We start from the raw sequence: 27,787 nt of genomic DNA, 5'->3' as shown, positions 1-27,787 counted from the left end.
TCAATAATTTTCACTGATAGCAAGAGTGCCGTGGATCGGTTGAAAAATTTCCGAAATCTTAATCTATTTTCTGAATTGGAAATAGAAATCGCCAGAGCCCATAAATCAATTCTCTTACAAAATAGGAAGATATCTATAATTTGGATAAAAGGACATTCCGGAATAAAAGGAAATGAGGTAGTAGATAGATTAGCAAAGCAAGCCACTGAAACAGGAGTAGAGTCCATTCACACCTTTATTCCACATACCGATTTGAATCGAATTTACAAGAAAGATTTGAATGAAATTTGGCAAAATCATTTCAATGAATCTCGGACAGGCAAAAACTTCAAACAGCTCTTCCCAAAGATTATTGGAAAGAGATGGTTTGAACAAGAGAGCGACAGAAAATACATAAATACAATAAACCGTTTACGATCAAATCACGCTATCTGCCCAGCTTACAAATTCAAAATTGGATTAACAGATAATCCTCTATGCTCATGTGGACGTTATGGCGATCTCAATCACATCATGTTGGAGTGTTCGCACCACATCCACAGTATAAATACCCTTTACTCTGAATTGAAATTTCATAATATCTTTTTTCCAATAAACTTAAATTGTATGTTAACTTCAAACAACAGAAATATATACAAATTATTATACAATCATCTAATAAGATGCAAAATTAAAGTATGAATGATTGATTGTAAATATAGTTATAGTACTACTAACAATATATTCAAATGTAAACAGAAATTGAATCATATTATGTACAAACGCATTGAAAAAAAAAAAAAAAAAAAAAAAAATCTATATAAAATGAAAAAAAAAAAAATATATTAACAAAAAAATAATAATAAGGGAACCAAAAATATAAAACAAATCAAGAAAAAACACTTATTTGGAAATAAAAATACAAAAAAAAAAAACAAAATGCAAAAACAAAAAGAAAAGAAAAAAAAATACAAAAACAAACAGAAATGAAAATTCAAAAATCAAAAAACGATGGAAAAAATCTATGTTTGAGCTACTACTCAATGTTACTTTCAAATAGTTTTTCATTAAAACAGTCTGGCTAATTGGTTCTCCCAAAGCCAAAAAATTTTAAACCACACACACACACACACACAAGTACGATACAAGAAAATGTGGTAACCTACATCAACCATACTCAAGATTAACTAACCATTGGACAAAACATATATAAAGGTATTCTCTGCTATAATAGATTTATAGGTTTATTTAATAGCAAAATTGATCTTGCCGATCTGAGCATTTTCAAAAACTCCCTGTACAAGTATTTAGAATCCAGGGCATTCTAGTCATTAGAGGAATTTCTGGAGACATGAACTAATATGTTGTAATTAGGTATATTTTTATATATATCTGTATTTTGTTTTTTATACTTCTTCACGTGCTGATTTTTATATGTAGACTAAATACTAAATTTATATCATATTTTGTGACGAGTCCAATAAGTTATACATTCTGTACTCCTTTTTGTAATAACTTCAGTGACGAATAAAGTTCTATTCTATTCGCGGGCAGATGGCGCTGTATTTAACCTCCTTGATATATCGACATTAGTCAGTCAGTTAGAAATGCTTGATTGCCATAAAAGTTTAGGTTTTGTTGACAAAGCAGGCTTAAGAACTAAAACAATCTGAAACATTAACACAAAGGTATTTATTTATTATTATTGTTGTTTGATCTATTCGCGGGCAGATGGCGCTGTACGTAACCCCCCTTTGATATAATTCGAACTCACTTTACATGTATTTCTTCATTTTTATTAACGCGCGCCTGCTGCCTTGGGCTTGGTAGCTGATTTTCAGGCTCCGGAATCGGAAAATATTAATGGTAATTTTTCTAAACAATATAGGTAGTTTAAAAAACTAAAGAACACACTTTTAAAGAACATCGAACTAAAAAGTTAAAACTATTTTTTTTTAAATAAGCCTAAAACGATAACAAACGAAAAAAACTAGTATTATTGTGAAAAAAGCGTGGGCGCTTTCAATAAAAACATCACTCTGTCAAAAACCTGTCAAATACAGGAATACAAGAAATGGAAACTAGAAAATAGATATTTCAATATAAAATCTCTAAATATTCATCTCTAGCAACTACCTACACAGTACGTTCTGGTAAATGCCTGCCGAAAAATAACTACTTTCCCGGCTTTCCACTTGCAATAAAAACCATTGGATCCTTCTATAAATTCAAAAGAGCAGTAAAAAATCTATTATTAGACAGAGCCTATTACAGTCTGAATGAATACTTTAGTGAAATACTAGAATAATCCTTTTTTAATTTCCATATGTCGCATAGTGTTGCTCATCTTTTATTATGTATAGTTGTGTAGATTTATATAGTATTAAGTGTGACATGTTACCTTTTATTAACAAGTTTAATTGTTGTTGACATATTTTCTCTGGTATCAGTGCTATGTATATTTTACATTTTTTTTTTTTTTAATTTTTCAACTTTGTAACCATGATGTTATTCATGAACAATAAAGTACTTTCTCTCTCTCTCTCTCTCTAATAGCTCGCTGGACATTGAATTATATCCGAGAAACATTTATGCAAGAATGTGAATTTGATTATAATTCTTATTTCCAGACAAATGCAACAAATTCTAGATGACCAATCAGAACCTTTGCCAGGAGAAGAAAAGTTAGCTGCCTTAACAGCTGGCGAAAGGACGCATTGGAACATTGTGAGATCGAAAATGTTCAACAAGGGTGCTAATAGAACGTCCTTGGATATCATTGAAAAAGCTGCGTTTGCAGTTACTTTAGATGATTTCCCTTATGAATTTGACATGGTAAATGTTTAAAATTTCATTTTTGAGGCTTTTTTAAATCTCTTCAAAATAGTATCTTATGTAACTATCCTCCTTCGTTAGGTTGCTTGAAATGAAATAAGATTTGGAGACGGGGAAAAAGAGATTGGAATGCAGACAATTTATATTTTATGTATAATGATAGATATTTAAATGGCCTGTTCAAAAAATTAGCTGAATGTTCAAATTCCGTTAGCGATTTTTTATATTGGTACAGCCGTCTCGAATATATGTTAACAGTATGTTTAGCATATTCAGTTTGTTGGTGAGAGGCATAAAATAGAGAATTAACCTCATTTTTTGACAGACCTCGTACACATATTAATACTTTATTTTTGAACTGACCTTGTATACAGCATTGTATATCTGGAGACATACAGCATTGTATATCTCCAGATAAAGCTGAAATGAATAGATGAGCTGAGGAAATGTTAAAAAAAGTGAAATATTGATAGTTTATAAAGTAAAAAAAAAAAGGATTGAAGTGAGATTGCTAATAACTGTAATTTTCTCTCAATCTTAATTCTTAGCGTTTCTCCAACTACTGTTAGTTTTCACCACACATTTTGAATGTGTTATGACTTGTTCGATTTTATTTTGAAAATTTAATCACTTTTTATTTACAGGCAAGGTTTTAGAATGTTTTCAAAACTATTTTTACAATTTTTTTAATCTGTTGAAAGTCGATTGTTTCTCTTCAATTTTTTACAGTTGCTTTTAATTTTTTTAAAGTAAACATTGCTTTTGGACAGTGCGAAAAGGAGTTCCTCAATGTATTTATTTCTAAATATATACCTACAAATGTTTTGGTTTTCAGAATGAACCTTCGAAATTAGATAAATATGGAAGATATTTGTTACACGGTAAAGGATATGACAGGTGGTTCGATAAATCATTCAATTTATGTATAGGAAGTAACGGCCGAATCGGTTTCAATGCAGAACACTCATGGTAATTATATTTTGTTCTTTTCTCATTTTTTTCAGTCATAACATTGACATGTAATGATGAGTAGTTGTTATACAATAGTCTCCCACGGATTTGATATGGAGGTTAGTTTTATGAAGCTATTAATTTTATAGGGCAGATGCAGCAGTGATGTCTCACGTGTGGGAGTGGGTGTTGACATCTGAATCCTGGGAAGTCCGGTAATAAAAAAAAGTTCAAGTCTTGTGTGTTACAGGTGACGGCGAATCCTGAGCCTGATCTTCTTTCTCTTAGAACTAGTTATATTATTTGCCTTGCTTACTATCTTCTACTATTTCTGCCTTTAAAACTGTCTAGTATATTTATTTCTGGTTATTAGGGCTGATGCTCCAATTATGGGGCACAGTTGGGAATACCTTCTAACTGATGAACTATCTAACCGGTAATTTATGTTTTTCTTTGCTTGTCTACTAACACAATCCTGTCATTTTCAATTCCTAACTGCATGCTTTTGTTTCTTTTCAAATAGACTGTGGTAGTGTTTGGGAAATTACATAAAGGTTGATAAATAGTATAAATTATTATTGCAAACTTTCACATCATAAGTAATATTGGTTGCAAGAAGTACATAAGACTGAAAAATGTGTTGATTGGTTTAATTTAATGTTTTGGGAAAGCATTCACTGAGCTACAGAGAAGAAACTTCGCCATTCTTCAAAATAGAAACTGAGGTACTAAGAAATGAGGTACTCGTAAGTGAAAAATCAAATTTGAGCTTCGTTGAAAATTCTTGATTTGACAAGAAATCAAAATTATAGTAGACAAAAGGTTTTCGCAGGTCAAGTGATACAGAGTCAGCTAGCTGTATCGAGTATAGTTTCCAAAATTGAAATTCAATCAGATACAAATAATGTTTATGGTATGTTATCACTTGGTTTGCGGAAAGCATTCGATACAGTAAATTATGATATTCTTCTGCAAAATTCGAACTTAATTGGCATCGGAGGAATAGTATTTCTATGGTGTCAAAATCATCTAAGTAACAGAAAGCAGCGTACAGGGAAAAAAGTTAAAACTATCAAGTGTGGAGTTCCACAAGGTTCTCTTGCAGGCCCGACTCTATTCCTAATTTACATCAATTCTATTACAGAACTGAATTTATGTGATTCTAGCAGTCTTTTTGCTGATGATATAACTCTCATTAACTTTTCTAATGATACCTTATCATTGTAAAATCAATTTTAGAAGAGTTGAAACTAATATCTTTCTTGTTGGTATCTCACGAGTTGCATTTGAATTTCGATAAATCTTGCTATACAATGGGGAATGTTCCTCCAGACAAAAATCAAGTAGGTTTCATAAAAGAGCTCTAAAACAACGCATTTTAAACTTATTTCAACCTTTTTCTTTAAAAAATTATTTAAATACTTGAAAAAGAGGAATGAAATAATGCATTCAACATTTAAAGGGATTCGTTTCTATTTCACCATTTGGCAACATCGGTTATAGCTAATAAAGGACAATGAATCTGTTACCTGTATGAGACAAACAAAGATGACATATTTCAGAGGCGTGCTGTTCTGTTTACTTATGTTACGAGTTCCGAGACATTCTGTTACATATGATATTTTGTGCACCTAACCTATTTTCCACTATATAAATAACAAAACAACTGTTGTTTATGTGGCTTGTGGAGGTGGTATTGAACTATAATTTATATTTTGCCTCAATTGTTGTTTTATAAAGATAATTTTCCTTTTTTAAAGTAGAATATCTAGGTACGTATAAATTATTTCAACTTGATGTAGGCGGTGGTGCCAATATGTGAATTAGAAACAAATCCCTTCAAAAATTAAAAACCCAACATTTGAAACATCCATTTGAATACTTCTCTAAGTGAATTTGAAAAACTCATGAATTGAACTCAACTTTATTTTGTTCAAACTTGCATTTGCTGTAATAACCCAAATTGAGGAACTTTCCCCATTATATACAGAACAAATTCAGATCACAAAACGATTTTTCTCAATTTCAACAATAATTTGATAGAATTTAAGAAAGAACTAAACATTTCAGGCTTATATTTAGATCATAATTTATCGTGGAATTCACGTATCAGTCAATTCAGAAAAAAAATTGCACCTCTTGTGGGTATATTTTATAAAATTTTCTTTTAAATTGTATGATTGAGATAAAATTTTAATTGCTGAAAGAACTCAAAGACATACCAAAGAGTATTGTCCCTTCAAAGTATTGAAGGGACAATATAGAAATTGATTAATATATATTTTTTGAGAAAAATGAAAATTCTCCTTATTTTTTGAATAGACCTCGTATATCTATGTTTACAGTCATTCATCATTGCCTGGAAAAAATTATAAATATTTCTATACTCACAATTTACAGAAGTTTAAAACCCACATTAGTTTCATGTACTTTCTTCAGGGTTTGAGGGACAAAATACCAAATGAAATATTTAGAAAATCAATTTTATGTCTTGAAAAAACTCAGTATTTCCCATATTCAAATCATTCAATAGTTTTTATAAAGATATGTGAAAAAGGTGAAAGTTGAATTATCATCAAATGCTTTTTATTGACAGCATATAATCAACATATTTCAAAATGAATGTTTTACTAAGTCCTCCCGGCATGTGAAATAATTTCTAACCAATATTGTTGTCTGATAGTATTCATCTAGACGAAAGGTTAATAGTGATTTCTTTCAATTAAGTAACTAACGCATTATCAACATTCTTGAAAATCCATAAACTAACTAAAATCACAAAAACGCTTTTGCAATTCTCAGAATTGTTATTGTGTAATAAATAGTTTTCAGTAAGAATTTATGATGAATACTATCTTGTCATACAGTTGATTCAGTTTCTTCTTTTATCTACAGATTTGATGAGAAGGGAAATACTACTGGCGAACTGGAAATTTCCCCTCCAGTACCTTCCCGTCTCAACTGGGAACTCAAATCTGATGCGCAAGAAGCCATTGAAAAATCTCTCAAATTAGCTAACGAGCTCATCGACGACATTGATCTTCGTATACTTGTTCATGACCATTACGGAAAAGGGTTTATGAAGACTTGCAAAGTTAGTCCCGATGCTTATATCCAAATGGCCCTTCAGTTAGCTTACTATAGGGACGCAGGCAAATTTTGTTTGACATATGAGGCCACCATGACGAGACTGTACAGGTAATTATTTTCTTTTGTCTCCATTGAAATTGGTCACAGTTTTGTTGGGTTTTTATTTACTTATATTTTCAATGGTAACTAGTTGTACATCTTGTAATTATATTTGAAAATAGGAATGAGGAGATAATTACTTTGATTGATCAAAGTTTAAATTGCTAACTCTGTTGAGGGACAGTAATAACTTTACCATAGACTTATAAATCTATACTTACAAATGTGAGTCACTTAACTCATTCATCTCCGTTTCTCCGTTCCAGGGAGGGCCGCACTGAAACACTACGTCCACTTTCACTTGAATCTGCAGCGTGGGTCAAGGCTATGGAAGATGGAAAAACTTCAACTGAAGAAAAAATCAGATTACTCGGAGTAGCTTGTCGAAAACATCAGGTAGATCCTTTGTTGTTTCTAAAACCTTCAATTCTTTTTTTTATATTCAACTGACGCTGACTCACATTGAATGCCCTTTTAGGCTGGATATCAAGATGCAATGTGTGGCAAAGGTATAGATAGACACCTCTTCTGCCTTTATGTTGTTTCCAAATATTTGGAAGTTGACTCTCCTTTCCTCAAAGAGGTTCTAAGCGAACCTTGGAGACTCTCCACTTCTCAGACACCACACGGACAAACTACTCGGTTTGACTTGAAGAAACATCCCAACTGCATTTCTGCTGGTGGTGGATTTGGTCCAGTGGCTGATGATGGTTACGGTGTCTCTTACATAATTGCTGGTGAAGATTTGCTGTTTTTCCATGTATCCAATAAGAAGAGCTGTCCAACTACGGTAAGTCTAGAGTTCTTAGAGAAACATGTGTTATAATATTTCCACAAATTCAACCAAACTTATATGAAAACAAGTTCAACATAGTCAAATAATCTTTTAGAAGAAAGTCATATCTTTAAAGGATATTTCGAAATTTTACACGTAGAAAATGAAGGTTTAAAGCTAAATCATTTGGAATTCAAAATTCAAACATTTCACCGAATGACCAACTGAAATTGAGTTTCCTAGAAATCGATGCTATCCTAGTTTTCTTAGACATTTTATTATTCATGTAAAATTGATATAATATGCTCTAGGCTCTAGGTAATCACAATTGAGGATTTCATAAACTACACCTCACGATTTGATCTCTACAAACTTTGTTTGTGGATCTTCATCAGGTAATGGCCGAACCAATCAGGAAAAAAAATCTCCATAAATCATTTACATGACATGAGATAAGTCCAATGGTAGTCATAAAGATAAAATAAATATAATAGTTTGAATAGTTAGGTATTTACACATAACAATATAAAGTAATTGATGGAGCATACAATATACAAATATAAGTCTAGAGTTGGATGCCAATTATTTACAAAACATATTAAAAGTGTTCAAAATTTGTCTATAGGTCATTGGATGTAGTTCTAATATTCAACTCAATGTATTCAGTTAGTGAATAAAAGTTATGTATTTTATTCACTACGACAAAGTTACTGTGATAGCGAAACATGTGGTAAAATTTTGAAAATGAAGTTTGGAAAGATCAGAACGGTTCCGGTGTAGTATGTGAAATTATATAGAAAGATATGGTTGCTGTTTGTGATAGGCTACTCCTTATTTTCGCTCAACTACCAATAAAATCCGTTTTGTCAATTACTCAATCAAAAATTGTTATACTGTGTTAGAAATCACACGTTAAGAGGTATAACACCGTTACTCAATAGCTCGCTGAAGTTTAGACTTCTGAGGGTTGTCGTTCGTAGGGGTGCGACAGCTGGTTAACGAAGAAAACGTATTTTAACATATATTTTTTTTAACATTCTCACTTATAGATCAATATAATCCCTTTAAATTTATGTTACATCTCTTTTTGATTGTTTTACGTAACAAATCTGTATATTTCTGGAATAAGTGACAGAATCAAGTATCACGATAAAAAATCCACAGTCAATTGAAATTTGTCTGTAAGAGTTGAATTTTTTTTGAAAGCCTTCATACATACTATCTTTAGTTTATTTATTTATTTTTTTATACGGGATAAACCCCATTACAGTGTTAAAATCTCACAGAAAAAAAGTACAATATAAAAATGTAAAATATAAACTGATACGCTACGGAATGTTTCTGCAGCACACAACTATATAACATTATAAAATACTATAGGATATAGAATTAAAATTAAACTTGTTACTACCGTATGTAAACAATTTCCAACTTAAATTATTCAATGATTGTTAAAAACAACCATAAGAGACACCTAAAATACTGATGTTTTTGTCATCTACTAACTTTAGGGTTCTTTCCAAGGGTGTATGTTTGCCATAATTTGTATGATGGAAGTGTATATGAAATAAATGGCTGTGTCTAAGATTCCTGTTCGGAACATGAATGTTGACCGAGTCAGGTAATTCAGGACAAGTTATTAGTTCATTGAGCAGCTTGAATGCATAGCATAGATCTGCATGAATTCTTCTGGTTTGCAATAGTTTCAGCCCCATTTCTTGTAATCTACTTGAATAGTCATGGTACTGTATTTTAAGACCCAACTTGAAAGAACAAAATATCAAAAATTTGTTTTGCCCTCTTTCTAGAGACACATTGTAAGACTTTTTCGGTCTGAAAAGCTTCAGGTCATCCGCAAACATAAAAATTCACTGTTCTCAAAACAGCATCCTATGCCATTTACAAAAATATTGAATAACAGAGGTGAACAATGTGAACCTTGCGGCACTTCAGATATTACTAATATATCGCTCGATTTTTGTGATCTTAATATTACTTGAAACAATATTATTAAATATATAATTTTTTATGAAACTAAATGTACCTAATTATTTTGCAGGATTGCCACAAATTCGCCAAAAAGATAGAGGAGGCTCTATCTGACATGAAGCAAATGTTTCTGGATTACAGATCTCAGAAAGAGAAATGATAAATTCAATGCACGGGTTTATTTTGTGGTCCACTAAGGCAAATGACTATATCAAGATAAACCTTATTTTTTTAGTTTAGGAGTACCATTTAATAGTTGATTGTTATGCAAGAATCAATGCAAATATATGTATCTAGTATTATTTCTCTAAACATTGTTGAAAATTTGTTGTTAACGGTATTTTAGGGTTTTTTTTGTACTTGTTGTACTTTATTTTTAGTCCAATAAACAAATGTCCAAGGAAAAGTTGATCACTGGTTGGTTGTGAAATACTGATATGAATACACCATTAGGATTGAAAACCATTGAATTGGCCAGTGGTTTGGCATAATAACTGACTTTTGCAGTTTGGGAAAATAAACATTTGTAAGAGAATGGTTTTCTTAAAATATGAAATTGATATACTCATTTATATGAATCAGAATGGTAATGGTAAATGCCTGCTGGAAAACAACTACTTCCCCGGCAGATACCACGCCGGATATTGAATTAGATCCGACAGACATTTATGCAAGATACCTCATAGAGGTTAGTCTTGCAGATGTTTCTCAAGCACCAGGACCATGCTGAAATTATTTGAGTAGATCACATGCAATCGAGCCCTCACAAAACAACTTATTTTATATAAACAATGAATTACACGAAAAAGAAACACTTTCAAAACAACACTTATATCAACAGTGAATAATACAAGAAACACTTTTTCCTGTTCGGTTTGTACTCCAAACATTCGCTATGTAATTGCATCAGATATTCACTAAGAGAGGATTGCTACACAATATAGTATGTGAAAGAGGAAAAGTTTCACTTATGTGGAACACTGTCATCCTCAATGGCGGACATCCGATGTTTCGGAATAAGACACTTGCCGTATTACTTCTTCAGCACCAATCTGAATAACAGACTTTATAGATAGATAGATAGATAGACATATACTTTATTGTCCAAGAAAATACAATCTTATTGACAAAGCGTGTTGAAAAATCTGATATATATATAGCCCTTCAAAGAATAAAAAAAAGAAACAATTCAAAAACACAAATACCCAGAAACACAATTTGAGTAAAACTAAGTTCACATATCTAATAGAAAAAATATAACAATAGAAAATGAAATCCAACAAAGTTTGTAGACAAAATAGTTTGTATAGTCCCTTTCAAAAAATGTAAATAACAAATATACACATTTTGAACATAGGTTCACATGCCATGGCAATGAGATAAGATATATCCCAGTATAAAATATAATTTAATATATAGGTGTCAATATAAACAACAAAAAAACACCTATATTAAATTACAGCAATGTTCCATTGTAATATTCATCAAGAATCATAAGGTACGTGATTATACAGCTTTTTACTTTCATAAATTAAAGAATTCTTTGGCTCGTTTTTAGAACAAGTTGTATTTTATTTTCAGTTACTTGCCTGGTTATGTAATTTGTATGGTCCAGGGTTCCATCCATATTATGTTTTTTGTAAATCAGTCAAACAGTTTCAAATATGAAAATACAACTAACAGTGAGAATTTTTTCTCTCAAAAATAATGGTCTGCATGACTCACGCACTCCCACCTTGCATGAGTATCTAACCGCTCGCTTTTGCAAAACAAACACTGAATGAAAAAGTTGTTGACTGCAAAATCCCCAGAAGGCAACACCATATCTCAGGGGGGACTCAATCAGGGAATGATATACCATTTTTGTTGTTGATGAACTCGGTCCATTTAAAACTATTCGAAGTGCATAACATCCTGATGCCAATTTTTTATTCAAAGCTGAAATATGTTGATCAAATTTTAATTTGTTATCCATGAAGATTCCCAGGGATTTGGATTGGTTTTTATTCTCAAGAATTTGTCCATTCATGTATAAATTGTTAATATTACAGCTGAAGGTGAGTAGGTTTGTTTTTATAATATTAAAGCACAAGTAGTTTGTGTCACACCATTTTTTCGCAACTTCTAAATCACTAGAGATAGTTTTTTTCATATTAGAAGTATTTTTTTCATGCCAAAGGAGCGTGGTGTCCTCCGCAAAGATCGTAAAAATTCCTTGAATTGAGAGAGTAACAAGGTCATTTACATAAATAAGGAAAAGAATCGGGCCCAGTACCGATCCTTGTGGAATGCCCCATAAGATGTCCTTAGTGTGTGATGGTTTTTCGACTGATCTTACTAGCTGTTTTCTATCACTTAAGTAAGACCTGAACTAGTCATTACACACTCCTCTAAAGCCATAGTAGTTCAACTTTTGCAACAGAAGCTCATGATTTACGTTGAAGGTAAGTCAAAGAATGCTTTTTTGGCACAAGAATACTCTTGAAAATTCTCTAGCAGGTCCCAAAGTCATATTAACTGATGTGTTAGGAAGCTATTGCAAAATATATGCTAATTAGCTCTGCCTCATCTGAAGAATTTTTCAGTAGTTTATGGCGCAGTTCTTTGTCAACTGAATGTCAGTCAAATAAATGCTCTCATCTGCGATACATTACATAAGTTCACTTATCTGGCACCATCTTTAAAATTTCTTGACGGGTTTGGAGGTGAAAAATGACAAATTTAACCACTTATATACAACTTTTTGTGTTCTGGACTATAATGGATGATACGAAGTCATGGGCTACGCACAAACTTGGACATATCCTTGAATATTCTAACCATTTGAGACTAAATCAAGCGCTTCATTTTCTAATGCGGTTATAGATAACAGTGACTTTATCGGACATGTAGTGAACCTGAAGTACCAAACGTTTCGTCTGCTACTGCGGCGGACATCATCAGTGGTATGACCGTTGATTGCGAGGGTGAAATCACAACTACGTTCTTGTATAAAATGTACTGTTTTATGATTAAATTATTTCTATATTGAAAAAAATCATTTGCCAAGTAATAAAATGTTTATTTACACTTAACAGTTTTTAAATATGTATATAAAAATATTTCTCTTACATTTTATACAGTTTATGTACATTTAAGAAGGTACAAAACAAAAAATGATGAAGAATTACTATAAAATGTTACATTTTATGTACAAGAGAAAATCAACAAAATGAATCAATATTCCTAAGGAAACAAAAATCGGTTTTATTATTAATTTAATTAATAATATGCTTCTTTTTTCTATTAATAAAAAGAGTCATGTTTGGGACAGTTACTTTTTGGCATAAAATATATGGTATATCACAATGCAGGGCAATACAGAATAGACCAAAAATTAAATATATAGCATCTCGTTTCAAATCTGCGACACAATAATATACATTTTTTCACAAATCGATTAGTTGAAACTGGAAAATCTTTATGTTATAACATCCAAAATTGTTAATTCATGTCCCTCAAAAATATAAATCGGAGGGAAATTATTTTGAAATAAAAAAACCCTCCTTCAATTTCGCCTCTATGATTTGAAGCCACAAAAATACAAAACCTTCCATAATTATGAAAAAAAATAATGAATTTCGTTCTTTCCATGTTTTCATAAAACTAATTCTGGAATAATGGAAAATACTGTAGTGAAGAGTCTATACTCTTTTCCTATATAATTTTTTTTGAGAAAAATAGCAACACTGGAATTTTTAGTTATTGTTGGCGCTCCTGCAATCCAAGAAATTTTATTTTTGGGATTGGAAGCATTGTACCTAACTTGTCAGAAGCGCACCAATTTGGCGGGTAATTTGAATTTCAATGGAACTACATTCGATACCCATTTATCTCCTGAATCTTTACAATTTGTCAGTTCCTATCAAATAGAAAGAGAATTCCGAATTCTTTTTAATATACCATTTTCCTTGGCATGAACATTTTGCTCTCGGCAGCAATAGCATTGAATATATGTTAGATACAATCTTCGAAGTTCAACAACTTACAAAAAATATTTTTTTTAATACAAAAAGGTATGATAGTGAGACGATTTGAAACGAGACATGGAATAAAGACATGTGAATGTGGAATTTACAGCTGCTGGTTTCAAAAATCATTTCAGCCCATTCTGTACGAATAATATAAGTATATTAAAAACCCAAACTAATATTTGACTGAAGGAAAATTTGATTTAGTTCACTTCGCATCCTAGGGATATGACAAAAATTTTATCATAACTCGTCAATAGAATGGGTGAACCTTGTTTTAATGTTGTCATCAATATCCTTGTTATCTGTTGTTTCACTTTCACGCACTGTTGCAGTTTCATAACTTTTCTGATCACTTACGATAATTTCATTGTCCGATTCTGATTTGAGGTTGCTGAAAGTTTCATCCAAAATATCTGACGTTTCATGAGCATCTTCCAAGTTTACGTTTTCTAACAGCGAACTGATTTCTTTCAAATTGTGTTTTTTGAGAGTTTCCATTAAATCATGCTTATCGTGCTCCGACATTTTATTGAAGCCTGTGATAATGGAAATACCCTGATCGTTTTCCGCCTTCACCAAATCATCTTCTTTTTTCTGATACTCTTTCAAAAGTTCCCTAAGAAACCACTCTGTTTGCTTTATAATATCAACTTTTACCAACTCTTTGGCAGACACTCCACTCAAAGACTGGTAATAAATTTTCAAAATATTAAGTGGAACTATCAACTCTTTTGTTTCGGAGTATAGGATCGACTTCAGCAATGCTTTTCTAATTTTACTCCACTGAGAATTCGTGACGGTATCTTCGACAGGCTGAACATCCTGTTCGTTATTTTCGTATGTAATTTTTATTCTAGCGTTGCCGATGATAGCCCTGAATCCCCCTACTTCAACCTTTTTTGCGAAAGCTATTCCAGTATGCTTATTAAGAAATTCTTGGACAGACAATTTCAATTTTTGGAACATGCTCTCTTCTTCGTTTTGTGAAAAATTGTCGGATTCTTTAAGCTCTCTGATGGTAACCTCAACTTCTGGGTCTTTAGATAATGCAAGTAATAACTTGGAGGCTTCTTGGCTGAATAGAAATACTGCCGGTATTTCTACATCGTCTGTACCATCGCCAGACATGGAAAACATTGGAGAATTAGCTGCGCTGCTACCAGAAACATTATCCAATATAATAGCACCAACTGCTCCGTACTTTTGGACTTGCCTCACCTTGTCTACAAACATGCAATCCCCCCTTTCCATTATTGCTATTCTTCCTTCAATTGAATCAGACGCTTCAATATTGTTGCAGCCACGAAAAGGTTTTAACAGTAATGTTCGTGCCGATATCTTCTGGCCATCTTGGAGATTTTTACCGAATTGGGAAGGTCCAGCTTGCATGACGATGGTATGTTCTTCACCTTTTTGATCTTTCATCGGTACCGTAACTGCTTGGGAAATAGGTTCGGGTTGCTGAGCTTGCAACTTGGATAATTCCACCATCTCTTGCATAAAAATCAATCCTTCTTCTGCATCCGCTGCTGTTCGAGCCTAGAAAAATATAAGTTGAAAAAAAAAAAAACAAAATTGTACTCAAGAAACACTTTATTGTGGGAGTTTTACTTTTTCATAAAAACGCAACATGTGTTTTGCTATACAATAGCTTCTCCAGGCATGTCTCTACACGCCTGAAGATGCTAGAGGCTATACAATAGTTTCTTCAGGCATGTCTATATACGCTTGAAGATGCTACGCGCTGTACAATAGTTTCCTCAGGCAAGTCTATACAAGCGGGGATGTCTATACTCGCCTGAAGATGCTATAGGCTATACAATAGCATATTCAGGCATGTCTATACACGTAGGCATGTATATACACGCCTGAAGATGCTATGTGCTGTACAATAGCTCCCTCAAACATGTTATAAACGCCTGAAGATGCTATACGCTGTACAATAGCTTCCTCAGGCATGTCTATACACGCTCTACGCTCTTATGCTCTTCTCTAGGCTACACTTCTACATGCCTGAAGATGATATAGGCTATACAATACCTTCTTCAGGCATGTCTATACACGCCCGAAGATGCTCTATGCCATAAAATAGCATCTCTATACACGCAGGCATATCTATAGACGCTTGAAGATGCTATACGCTGTACATGTCTATACACACCATACTATACGCCATAAAATAGCTTCTCCAGGCATGTCCATACACGTCTGAAGATGCTATAGGCTATATGAAAGCTTCTTTAGGCATGTCTTCACAGGTAGACGTGTCTATACACGCCTGAAGATGCTATACGCTGTAGAATAGCTTCTTCAGACATGTCTATTCACGCCTAAATCGTGTATAGACACGTCTGAAGATGCTATAGGCTATACAAAAGCATATCTATACACGCCTAAAGATGCTATACGTCATAAAACAGCTTCTCCAGGCATGTCAATACACGCCTGAAGATGATATAGGCTATATAATGGCTTCTTCAGGCACGTCTATACACGTCTGAAGATGCACTAGGCTATACAAAAGCTTCTTTAGGCATGTCTTCACAGGTAGACGTGTCTATACACGCCTGAAGGTGATATACGCTGTAGAATAGCTTCTTCAGACATGTCTATTCACGCCTAAATCGTGTATAGACATGCCTGAATTCATGTCTATACATGAAGCTATTGTATAGCGAAACACATATTTCGTTTTTGTAAAACGATTGAGTGAAAATCTCACATGTTGTTTCTTGGATTTTCATAAGTATCGGCGGATTCCTTCATATAACAAAATTGTAACTTACCGATGAAAAAGAATGGAGCAACTGTACTCTGCCATCATTCAGAGCTATGATATTAATTCCCATATCTTTAATAACTTTCAGATGATTCAGGTTAGCGGCAGAAAATTCAGTTGCTGAAAGTCGTCTTTTCTGCGATCTTTTGGGGCACATGCCATCTACCATATGCTGTAAAGGTTTTCTCACAGATTCCGGGAACAAACTCAGGGTATTTGGGCAGGTTCTAGAAAAATCTGAATCCTCTGTTTCAGATTCGGAATGTTTCGTACCTGAAAAATTTCTTTTAATCACCCAAAAAAGCACATTGCAAACGAAGTGTTTACCATTGTTTGTATGGCCCGCAAGACTGAGCGGTAAAAGATGACCTTCAGTAGTAAAAATAAATTCATCCAAATTCAAAATGAGATCATCTTTATCGGCAAACAGCAGAAAAAGGTACTTGAAGGTTTCGGATAGTACAAATGAATCCATTCTGTCTTCTTGCTTTCCTGTCCTCACATCATTCACAGCTGCATACCCACAAGGCACTCTGGCAAACTTCTGAAGACTCTTCAAAACAGTTTTTCCAACCTTCAAATAGTACGGATCACCTGTGGCAATGTAAAGGAAATATGTCGATTCAAGAAATTCTGGACGTAAAGGATGATTTCCCCAATGAACTTGAAAGTCTGTCGTGAAAGCTTCTGGAATGAATTTGTGTCTTTGTATGACTTGATAAAGCATCTCGTGAGTTTCAACTGCGGGCTTAATGTCACCTTTCAATACCTGAAGACCTGGCCAGAAAGCCAAGAGTGCATCCATGAAATTTTTGGAGTTTGTATGTGGCCTAAAAAATATACAAAATATACGTATTTATATTGAACAATGTGTTTTTCCATCCTGCTAATGACCATCACAGAAATGGAAAACCTGCGCAATTAAAGCAGATATAAATGAGAACAACGATATTAAGATATTAATATAGTTCAAGCACACTTCAAAAATTCTATGGTAATAGTCTGTGGTAAAAAATTTAATATGTTGACAAAGCAGGCTTAAGAACTAAAACAACCAGAAACATTAAAATAAAGGTCAAGAATTAAAACAAGATATTAATATGGTTCAAGTACACTTCAAAAAGTCTATGGAAAAAAATTAATATGTTGACAAAGCAGGCATATTACTATGGTAATAGTCTGTGGTGAAAAATTTAATATGTTTGACAAAGCAGGCTTAAGAACTAAAACAATCTGAAACATTAACATAAAGATCAAGAATTAAAACACGATATTAATATGGTTCAAGCACACTTCAAAAAGTCTGTGGTAGTAGTCTGTGGTAAAAAATTTAATATATTAAAGCAGGCTTATTACTATGGTAATAGTCTGTGGTAAAAAAATTTAATATGTTGACAAAGCAGGCTTAAGAACTAAAACAACCAGAAACTTTAAAATAAAGGTCAAGAATTACAACAAGATATTAATATGGTTCAAGCACACTTCAAAAAGTCTATGGAAAAAAAATTAATATGTTGACAAAGCAGGCATATTACTATGGTAATAGTCTGTGGTGAAAAATTTAATATGTTGACAAAGCAGGCTTAAGAACTAAAACAATCTGAAACATTAACATAAAGATCAAGAATTAAAACAAGATATTAATATGGTTCAAGCACACTTCAAAAACTCTATGGTAATAGTCTGTGGTAAAAAATTCAATATGTTGACAAAGCAGGCTTAAGAATTAAAACAACCAGAAACATTAAAATAAAGGTCAAGAATTAAAACAAGATATTAATATGGTTCAAGCACACTTCAAAAAGTCTATGGTAATAGTCAGTGGTAAAAAATTTAATATGTTGACAAAGCAGGCTTAAGAACTAAAACAATCAGAAACATTAACATAAAGGTCAAGAATTTAAAACAAGATATTAATATGGTTCAAGCACACTTCAAAAAGTCTATGGGTACAAGTCTGTGATAAAATTTTTTATAAGTTTCAATTATAAGTTGCGAAGTCATCCGAAATAAATTCCTCAATAAGCTTTATCTAGCAGAAGTTATTTTACTCTTTTTCAAAACTGTTTGTAGCATGTTAACTTTCTGATTGAAAGGGGTAGATTATTGAAATATTTTTTGCAATTATAAAGAATCGAATTTTTTTCCAATTCCGATTTTTATGTTGTCTATATAATAAATAAATAAAAAATAATTCACCTGTGCATGTGAACGTCCAACAGCATTGGTCCCTGAGAAATATACTTCATGACAGCATTATAATGCCTGTTGAATCGATTCAAATACTTATTATCTCCAAGAAGAATATAGGCTTTCAGACAATACTCGTAATACGAATCTATGCCGGCGCCAACACCAGAATCTCGTCGTATCCAATCACCAGAATGGACATTCAATACCGTTCCCATCAAATCGGAGCTTCGATGTCTCATTTTCCATAGTTCATCCATTGCTTTGTGAGCCTTGAGTTCAAACACTGGTTCGCCTGTTAGTCGAGAAAGGGCAGCCATTTCTAGAATCATGGAACCAGCACATGCAGTGCAAGTCTCTCGGGCAGATTCTAATTGATCACTTTTCAAACCATACTTCATGTTCACCTGAAATTGTGTTCAGGAGGCACGTTGAGATTCGAAAGTGTTTCAAATAACTCAAATGAATAAATATATCAGTTTTATTTCATTGAAGAAATGGTGACATGGTCCATACTTGATTATTATTATTATTTTTTTTTTTAAACTAAGTTTCCGACTACATATCAAACTGTAGATAAACATTATCAATTAATGAGATTTTTAAGTCTCTATTTTTTTTTATTGGTAAAATTGAAATATTTGCCGTTGAAATAATTTATCAAAAACATTTCTTCCACACCAGAAAAAAATCTCTCGGCATGGATCACTCAAAAGATATGATCAATCAATCAAACATTTATTGAATCAGTTTTCCTTCACATTAGACAAAAAAACATAACATCATCATAAAATATTGGCTGATTCAACAGGTCAAACAAACATAAAAAAGTCAATACAAAACATATATATATATATATATATATATATATATATATATATATATATATATATATATATATATATATATATATATATATATATAAATGTGCTAGGTATATTCTATGATTTAACTCGTGCATTTGATATGGTATACCACATGATTGGATAGTATCATATTTGACAAATAGTTCTCAAATGACAGTAATAAATAATAACAAATCTGACTGTAAGAGTGCTGAGTTAGGAGTACCCCAGGGGTCTATGTTGGGACCAACTCTTTTTATAATATTTTCAAATGACATCTACGATACCTGTACCACACCAAATAGAATGATACTTTATGCTGATGACACAAATATACTCTTAGCCCATAAAACCTTGGGAAGTCTGGTAAACTTGGGTAATCATGCATGTGATGAATTCAGTAAATACTGTAGCGACAATGACCTTGTCTGCAATATAAAGAAAACTATGTTTATCAATTTTTTACCTAAGAACGGTACTTCGAATCCAGATCTATTGAACAACATCAATATGTGTGGTGAAACTCTGGAATATTGCCAGATAGCTAGATTTTTAGGAATACTCCTGGATCAAAAGCTAACATGGGAGGCACATATCGACAGTTTATGTGTAAAGGTTGGCAGTGCAAACTATGCAATTCGGAATCTGCAAGACACTGTCTCTACAGAAGTTATAAAACTCATGTATCATGGACTGGTACAATCAAGAATACAGTATGGATTGATCTTCTGGGGTAACTCTGCATATACTGACCGCATTTTTAAGGTTCAGAAAAGAGTCATTCGCTGTATGGACAAGTCTCGTCCACTGGACTCTTGTAAACCACTGTTTAAAAAATTCAACATCCTACCATTGCCGTGCTTATACATAATACAGCTAGTGTTATTCATCTATGATAATAAACACCTATATCCAAAAAACTCTGATATACATAATTACGCTACTCGGGGTGAACATACTTTATACCACCCCTACTCTCGCTTGAGTGTGAGTCAAAATTCCCCAAAATACTTGGGTATTAAATGTTTCAATAAAATAACAACTTTTATAGGGATCAATGAAAGTAGAACTGTAATGAGGAATGAACTATATGATTTCTTGTTGGATAACTGCTTCTACAGTATGGATGAATTTCTTGCTTTTAGTGCTTAGATAAATGACTTAGTTTATTTTATACATGTAGTCTTCTCTTTTAAGTTTGTTCAAGATCAAACATTTTTGTTTTGCTTTTAGCGTTTTACTTTTGACTAATCCAATAAGTTTTCTCACGTATTTAGTCTTGTAATTATGTATGTGTGAAAATTTTAGTGATGAATAAAACTATTTCTATTTCTATATAAAAAAATCAGCTTTAGCTTATAAGCCCCACTGTTCAAGACCATAGGAAATTAATGACTGAATTAAAGTGTGGTATGAAAGCTTGAGAACATCAAGAGAGACTGTTTTAATCAAAGAAGGGAGAGATATACGTTTGATGTCAAAAAAATGCCCCTTGTCGACAAACATCTTTCTGCTAAAAAATAACTAAATATTAATAAATTGTTAAGTAAATATATAAATGTACTAATATACACAAATGAGCACATTCACAAACAGTATCTTTGTTAAAGTGTAATCTTGTACATGTAAAACTATGATTGAGTAATTTTTGTATAAATGTATAAATAAAAAACACTACAAATAGTATGTACGTATATATACATACATATACAAACATATATACATACATACATACACATGAATGTTATTATGTGTCGAGGTTATTCTCAAAAAATTCATTTAATGTATAGTATACCTTTTTGACCAGAATTGGCTTTAAGTTTCACCTAAAAGATAGTAGCGTGACACATTCTGTTGAACTTTTAGGTTTGTTTTAATAAAATCAGTAACTTGTTATACATTTTCACTCCGTTATATATAATTGAGTTCTTGATTTGACTACTTGTTGGCATAGGAACCTTTAATTGGCTAGCTTGTCTAGTATTATTGTGGTGAGGCGGAGAAGTAAAGGTACCTTTGTTCTTGTGTATGAAGCATGTTGATTCAAGAATAAACAATGAAGTCACAGTTAAAATTACATGCATTAAAAACAGTGGCTTACAAGGATCATTCCACTTTGCTCCACAGAGATACCGTACCACACGTTATTGTAATAGAAAACAGATTGAAATAGCTGTTTACTGCATACACCCCAAAATGTTATGCCATACTTCTAGTGAGAGTCTATGAGGGCATAATAAACATTTTTTGCTGCGTGAAATCCTAGTTCCTTTGATACTATTCCGAATGCAAAACACCCTGAGGCTATATGCTCCTCGATATTAATTGCCAAGAATTTTGTAGAGATCTTATTTTCCACTACTGTACTTTCCATATGAATTTCTGGTAGATTGCACTTGAAAGTGATTGTACTAGTTTTTTTAGTGTTGAATGACAGCAGATTTGCATCGCACCATTGTTTAATTTCGCTGAGGTCATTACACATGCTTTCATATAAATGCTGTTGATTTATATTATGCCACAAAAGTGTGATATCATCTGCAAAAATGGTGAAACTACCAGAAATACGTACTGGCTACTGTACGTATTTCTGTACATCCTGTAAGGTAGGATTCAAACCATTTCAGGCAGTTTCCAGCAATTCCATAATGATGCAGCTTCCACAGCAGTATTCTGTGGTTAACACAATGAAATGCTTTTGACAAGTCACAGAATACAGTCGCAGTCGCCTCACCATCATTCAAGTTACTGTATGCTTTATGAAGAAAATTAAATATTGCGTCATTAGTGCTTTTGTTTTTCTGAAACCCAAATTGATGAGGAGTGACTATTTTGTTTATATTTGAATGGTCATTAAGTCTTATTTTAACTAATTTCTCAATCAGCTTTGCAAGAGCTGGTTGTAAAGATATTGGTCTTAGGTTTGATGGACCATTAAGATCCCCCCATTAGGCAAAGGTATGACCATTGATGTTTTAAGAAATTGTGGAAAAACTCCACGCCTGAAAGTGTCGTTTATGAGTTGATCAAGAACCTGTAGAGCGCAATCTGGTAAGTTTTCAAATATTCTGATAGACAATAAATATATATGTTTACTGAGCTTCAGTTTCACACTATCAACATGGAACTTCCAAGTAGGTTTATTATCAATATCAACACCTAAGAATTTAGTTCAATTAACTTGATGTAAAGTTTAATTATTTAATCTAACCAAATAGCTTTTATCAATTGTTGTATTTTTAGTAACAAAGTTGAGCATTTGAGATTTAGCAGAATTTAGCAGCAGGACATTTATAGAACACCACTCAGAAATTGAATCAGTTATTTCATTAGCTTTGACGCACAAGTTATGACTTTACTTTCTACTCAGTTATTCCATTAAATATTATTTATGAAATAATTGCCAAAAACTCAAGTATTTGTAGTAAAAATGGGTAAGGTATGTGAACTCTTGAGAAAATAATGTAAATGATCAAATTTCGCAGGCTTAATACATTCGATTAGCGATTAAAAAAAAAAAGTAAGTTGGTACACTCGTTTCGAACATATGTTCTGTTCCAGCTGTTTGGCACGTTTAGTTTGTTTCCCCCCCTTCAATGTAGTAGTGTCAGACAGTTTTTCAGTTCTGAATAAAAAACCTGTCTGAAAAACCGACTTACTCTTGCGTGAGGTATTCCTGTTGTCGTATTAAAAGCTGGTAGTAATCGATATCCAACATCTTTCGCCATGTTCAATAATTCTCCCTTATACCAAGGCATTATGCCGTCTCTCTGTTGTAAGTACTCGCTTAGGATATGTGCTGACAAAAGTCCTCTGAAAAAATGTTGTAAAAACAGAAAACATTGTTTTCAAAAATACTTACCCCACAACTCTGATATTTGTTTCAAAAACTGACACCACAACGTCATTATCAAAGGTAACGTCTTTTATAATAAGCTTTACAGCATGCTCAAATTCTTCCAAGTCACCCAAAATAACCAAAGTATCCAGAGTGTCAATTAGGGTTAGGGAAAAGCTGAAAAAAAAAAAAAACAAAATTTGCTGAGCTGACCAAAACTTTGAAAATGTAAAAAGAGTAATATGTGCTCTAAAGTGCTCTAAAAGTAGTTGCAAGTTGTTTGCTCATTTGAGATTTCTTCAGGGAGGCTCACTTTGTATATTTGGGCCAGTCTTGAGGTAAAAAAACGGCACTTCAGCTATGAGAGGGGTTTTATGATCCACAATTATAGTACACGCAACGCTAATTGTATACGTTTGCCATTCTCTCGCTTATCACTGGGACAGAATTCATATATGTATCAAGGAATTATTTGCTATAATCACACAGTCACACTAATGGGTGAAATTGAGAGCTTTAAATTATTTATATCAAAATTGTTTGATCTTTTATGTTCAAATGCCTTTTATTCAATGGACGAGTTCTTAGCATTCTGTTCATAGTATATATAAATTGGTATAGGGTAGCTTATGCTTTTATTTTTATACTAATTGTATTTGTTGTATGTCTGACTAGTCCGATAAGTTTTAGGGAGACAAGTTTATATGCTGTATCTTGTAAAACTTCAGTGATGAATAAACATATCTATCTATCTATCCGCTGACAACTGATGGAATTTGCTAAATTTAGATTAATATCGATCCAAACAGAAAAGAAACTTGATAAAAATTGGCTGAAGTACTAGATGATGATACTGCTGAAGAAATAATAAAATTCAAAACAAAAAACGACCTCCGCTGAACTTGAAGAAAACTCTAATGGAAAAATATAATTTTGTCTTAAAAAAAAAACTACAATGAATTTCAACATGGAATATACAGTGCATTTCTTTACTGAACGAGACAACTCAAAAAATTGAAATTAATGCAAGAATACTTTATTTTGAAGTCATCTGTGAACCAAAATTAAATGGAAAGGGGGGTCTTGTGATACATCTTTTTGAAGCTCCTAACAAATGCTTCACAACCCTAGAATATAATGTCAATATCTTCAACTACTACAAAATGGCGGAACTTTTAATAATTGCCTTAAAAATTTTGACATTTAACTACATAATATGAGGTAATAAGCTTGAGGTCAGTTCAGAAGATGCTCGAAATGATTTCCTTGAACTCCTTGACATATGAACAGCCTATCCGATATTTCACGCCAAACATTTTCGAACACAGTAACGTCAATATCTCTTCTACAAATACTTATTATTCTCTGCCAAATATCCAATATTGAAGGAGGTTCAGTTTCCTACACCTTTTGCTTCAAATAGCCCCATAAAAAAAGTCCAAAGGTGTCAAACCTGGCGAGCGGGCTGGCCATTCTGTAGGACCTCGACGGCCAATCCAACGTTTGGGAAAAGTAGTACCCAAATAGTTTCTTACTTGTCTGGAGTTATGTGGTGGTGCTCCATCATGTTGGAATACAATATCCATATCGAATTCATTAGGATTCGCTTCGACGATTTCAGTGATGAGAGGGTCAACAGTAGTTTCCAGCATATTCAAATACAGTTCCCAACAGTAGTTTCCAGCATATTCAAATACAGTTCCCCTGTTAAATTTTGATCAATAAATAGAGGCCCTACCATATGGTTTCTAAATATTCCTGCCAAAACGTTAATTTTTTCAGGATATTGGGTATGTGTTTCCCGGAAAACGTGAGGGTTGGTGTCACTCCAAAAACGGTAATTTTGTCTGTGAACATTGCCATTTGAAAAAATTGTACATTCGTCACTAAAACAAATATTGTGGAGATAGGTAGGATGCCTTGCAATGGTTTCCGTTATGATTTAGCAGAATTCTGTTCTTCGATCAGGGTCATCTTCAGTTAATTGGTGTACCATTTTAATTTTGTATGGCGGGACATTACAGAAATGCACTGTAGACATGAAAGCGGTCGGTTAAAAAACTTGCTAACACCTTTTTCATCTTGCATATTTAATTTTTTTTTTTCATTGTGTAAGCATGTCTGCCTGTCAGGCTTCAGGATCGTTCTGAAGAAGATAACGAATGGAGCGAATATTGTGATGGTCAAGAATACTTTAGTAACTTTGCTCTAGGTACTCTAGGTTATTAATAATAGTTTAAAGTGTAATTACAGTACAACTATCAGTGTTTTTGGGGTATTTTTGTTCTTATTTATCAAAATCCTGATAAGCATAACAATAAAATTGCAATAGAATTGTGCACAACTGGAATTGAAACAGGTTAAAAATTAATAAATCTTCATATTGAATTTTTTTTTCAGTTGTAACTATCAATGTATGGATTTTATAGAAATCTTCAAAATGTATCCAAATATACGTATGGATGATCAACATATTACTTGAAAAACTTTGTGACTTTCAAGTGGATCATGGAGATCAATCAATTGAATAATTTCAGGAATGAAATTTTAACTCAAATCACGTTTAAGACATAAAAAATGAAATCCAATACGAAACCAGAGAGTCTACAGTTAAATTTATTGTTATCTTTAGAAAATATTCAAACACTATGATAAGTCACATAGTCAAACAATTTATGCACATATTTATTGTAAAAAATTCTAATGTGGTAAAATGAAATGATTATTAAAAACATTTTTTTCAACTAATGGAACATCTACAAATTACACTTTTAATCAGTGTTTAATATCTGAAAACAACTATTGAAAAATGAAATCAAGTATACAGGAAGTCTGTTGAAAAAACAACATTGTAAAGATAAAAACAGGATTGATATAAAGTGAATATTTAACAAAACTTTGGAGAAACGCTTTGTTAGAAGTGTGTCATTTTCCTGCTTCAAATAAATCTGTTTACTCCCATCTCTTGTCTTTTTCCGTAATTAACTGTTGCTGATCTTCAGCATCTTTTCAGTTTTGTTAATAGAGTTACCCATTTTATATGTATAATAATTTGTTTAGCTGACTTTTGATCTTTCATTTTCGATTTATATTCGTTCGATAGTTCAGTATAGGTTTCGGGAGATTTGATTTGGGGTCCAGTCTTCTGAGAGCAATCTTGCTCTAAATTCCTTAATATTTTCTGTGTGGAGTTGTCGTCTTGAGTTTTCTATTATAGCACCATGTTCTGTTTCAGTTCTTCTGCTATTGAAAGTGATTGTTCTTGATTAGAAACGGAGTTTTCCCAAGTGATTGGAGGAAACAGATATTTGAGACAATCTAGAATGTATAAGTTCAATCTTGTCATGACACATCAGGCAAATTTGAAGGATGTTTTTGCTCTCGAGAGTGGAATTGCTTAACATTGAACATATTTTCCTCTGCAGAAACGAAGTAGGTTTCAATGTGGGCGAGTAAAGCCTTACATAAGAACTACTTTGCTAATTTTGTTAGTTTCAAGCCATCAGTTCAATACTTCATTTTTCATTATACTATTGAGTTTTATAAGCTGATAGAACACGTTCAAATGATGCAAGCTTTTCTTCACAGTAAAAGGTTGCTGTGATAAATCCTCATGCTATTTTTCTTAATGACAAACCCATACGGTTCATTAATAATAATTAATTGAGGTAATTTTTTTAGTTTACTAATAAAAAATATGTTCTTTAGAAAGAATTAAAGTTGTATTAGACTAGTTTGTTGGATAATCACTTTGTAAAATTTCATGAATTCACTTACTTTCCCAAAGAATCGTCAATATCTCCCCTGTTGGGAGAAACTCCTCTATAGCGACCAGCACAACTTAGAGGCATCAACTCATCTGCAGGATAGGCATTGTACATATATGCGTTGTAGGCATGGTAAAACATATCTCTGGCTTCCTCCCTTCAAGAAAAATGTATTTATTACAAGGAAATATTTTTCCACGTCAGGATCATTACCTCAGACCAATCCTTTCTTCCTTAGATATGTGCTTTATTCCATGACATGATGAGAATGTAAGGATTACAATAGTGATTAGAAATTTATTCAACAAATTTTCAGAGAAAATCATTTTAAAGGCAACGAAAAATTCGTCAAGGAAATCGTTTTGTACTTAATAACATATTGTTAATGCTACTGTCAAAACAGAAATGATAAGAATTCTTATCAGTTAAGGTAAGTTATTTCAAGTGCGCTTGCTATTGCAGGAGACATTGTTCACAAATTTTGAACTATTTGTGCTATCAACACTCTAAACAGTTATCGGTATAATTTAGTAACTTCAAACCATCACATAAAGGCAAAAATGACAGATCGCCCTTTCCACTTTTTGACAAAAACCTCAGCTGGCAACTGCTGACCTGTCTTCGGATGGGAGGAGCT

The 27,787-nt window shown here is 32.6% G+C and overlaps 2 protein-coding genes across 4 annotated transcripts in view; one reads left to right on the top strand and one right to left on the bottom strand.

Annotated features, from left to right (window-relative positions):
- whd (carnitine O-palmitoyltransferase whd) overlaps window positions 1-13,482 on the top strand; it is a 27,153-nt gene extending 13,671 nt beyond the window's left edge. Inside the window, exons 6-12 of one of the 2 annotated variants that reach the window (XM_074172151.1) lie at window positions 2,610-2,814; window positions 3,650-3,783; window positions 4,139-4,201; window positions 6,661-6,963; window positions 7,221-7,350; window positions 7,433-7,744; window positions 9,789-13,482. In XM_074172151.1, the coding sequence (XP_074028252.1) occupies window positions 2,610-2,814; window positions 3,650-3,783; window positions 4,139-4,201; window positions 6,661-6,963; window positions 7,221-7,350; window positions 7,433-7,744; window positions 9,789-9,878 (1,237 nt within the window). In that variant the 3' untranslated portion in view covers window positions 9,879-13,482. Of the gene's footprint in view, window positions 1-2,609; window positions 2,815-3,649; window positions 3,784-3,914; window positions 3,981-4,138; window positions 4,202-6,660; window positions 6,964-7,220; window positions 7,351-7,432; window positions 7,745-9,788 lie in introns of both variants that reach the window. The other variant, XM_074172149.1, reaches the window with a different exon arrangement.
- On the bottom strand, window positions 12,759-27,787 carry Edem2 (ER degradation enhancer, mannosidase alpha-like 2). 2 transcript variants are annotated; one of them, XM_023158258.2, is made up of 8 exons: window positions 27,364-27,785; window positions 27,161-27,307; window positions 23,408-23,560; window positions 23,205-23,358; window positions 18,710-19,107; window positions 16,838-17,340; window positions 16,518-16,783; window positions 12,759-15,270 (listed from the first exon to the last, which is right to left on the bottom strand). In XM_023158258.2, exons 1-8 carry the CDS (start codon window positions 27,474-27,476, stop codon window positions 13,972-13,974), a joined length of 3,033 nt encoding a protein of 1,010 aa, XP_023014026.2. In that variant the 5' UTR covers window positions 27,477-27,785; the 3' UTR covers window positions 12,759-13,971. The 2 variants fall into 2 exon arrangements, with proteins under 2 accessions (XP_023014026.2, XP_074028249.1); XM_074172148.1 differs by having other exon boundaries at window positions 16,518-17,340; window positions 27,364-27,787.

Source organism: Leptinotarsa decemlineata, unplaced genomic scaffold (genome assembly GCF_025532065.1).
Source record: "Leptinotarsa decemlineata unplaced genomic scaffold, Ldec_3_MD MMD2_tig00000035_RagTag_RagTag, whole genome shotgun sequence".
NCBI classification, from domain to species: Eukaryota; Metazoa; Arthropoda; class Insecta; order Coleoptera; family Chrysomelidae; genus Leptinotarsa; species Leptinotarsa decemlineata.
This window is presented reverse-complemented; position numbering and strand designations above follow the sequence as displayed.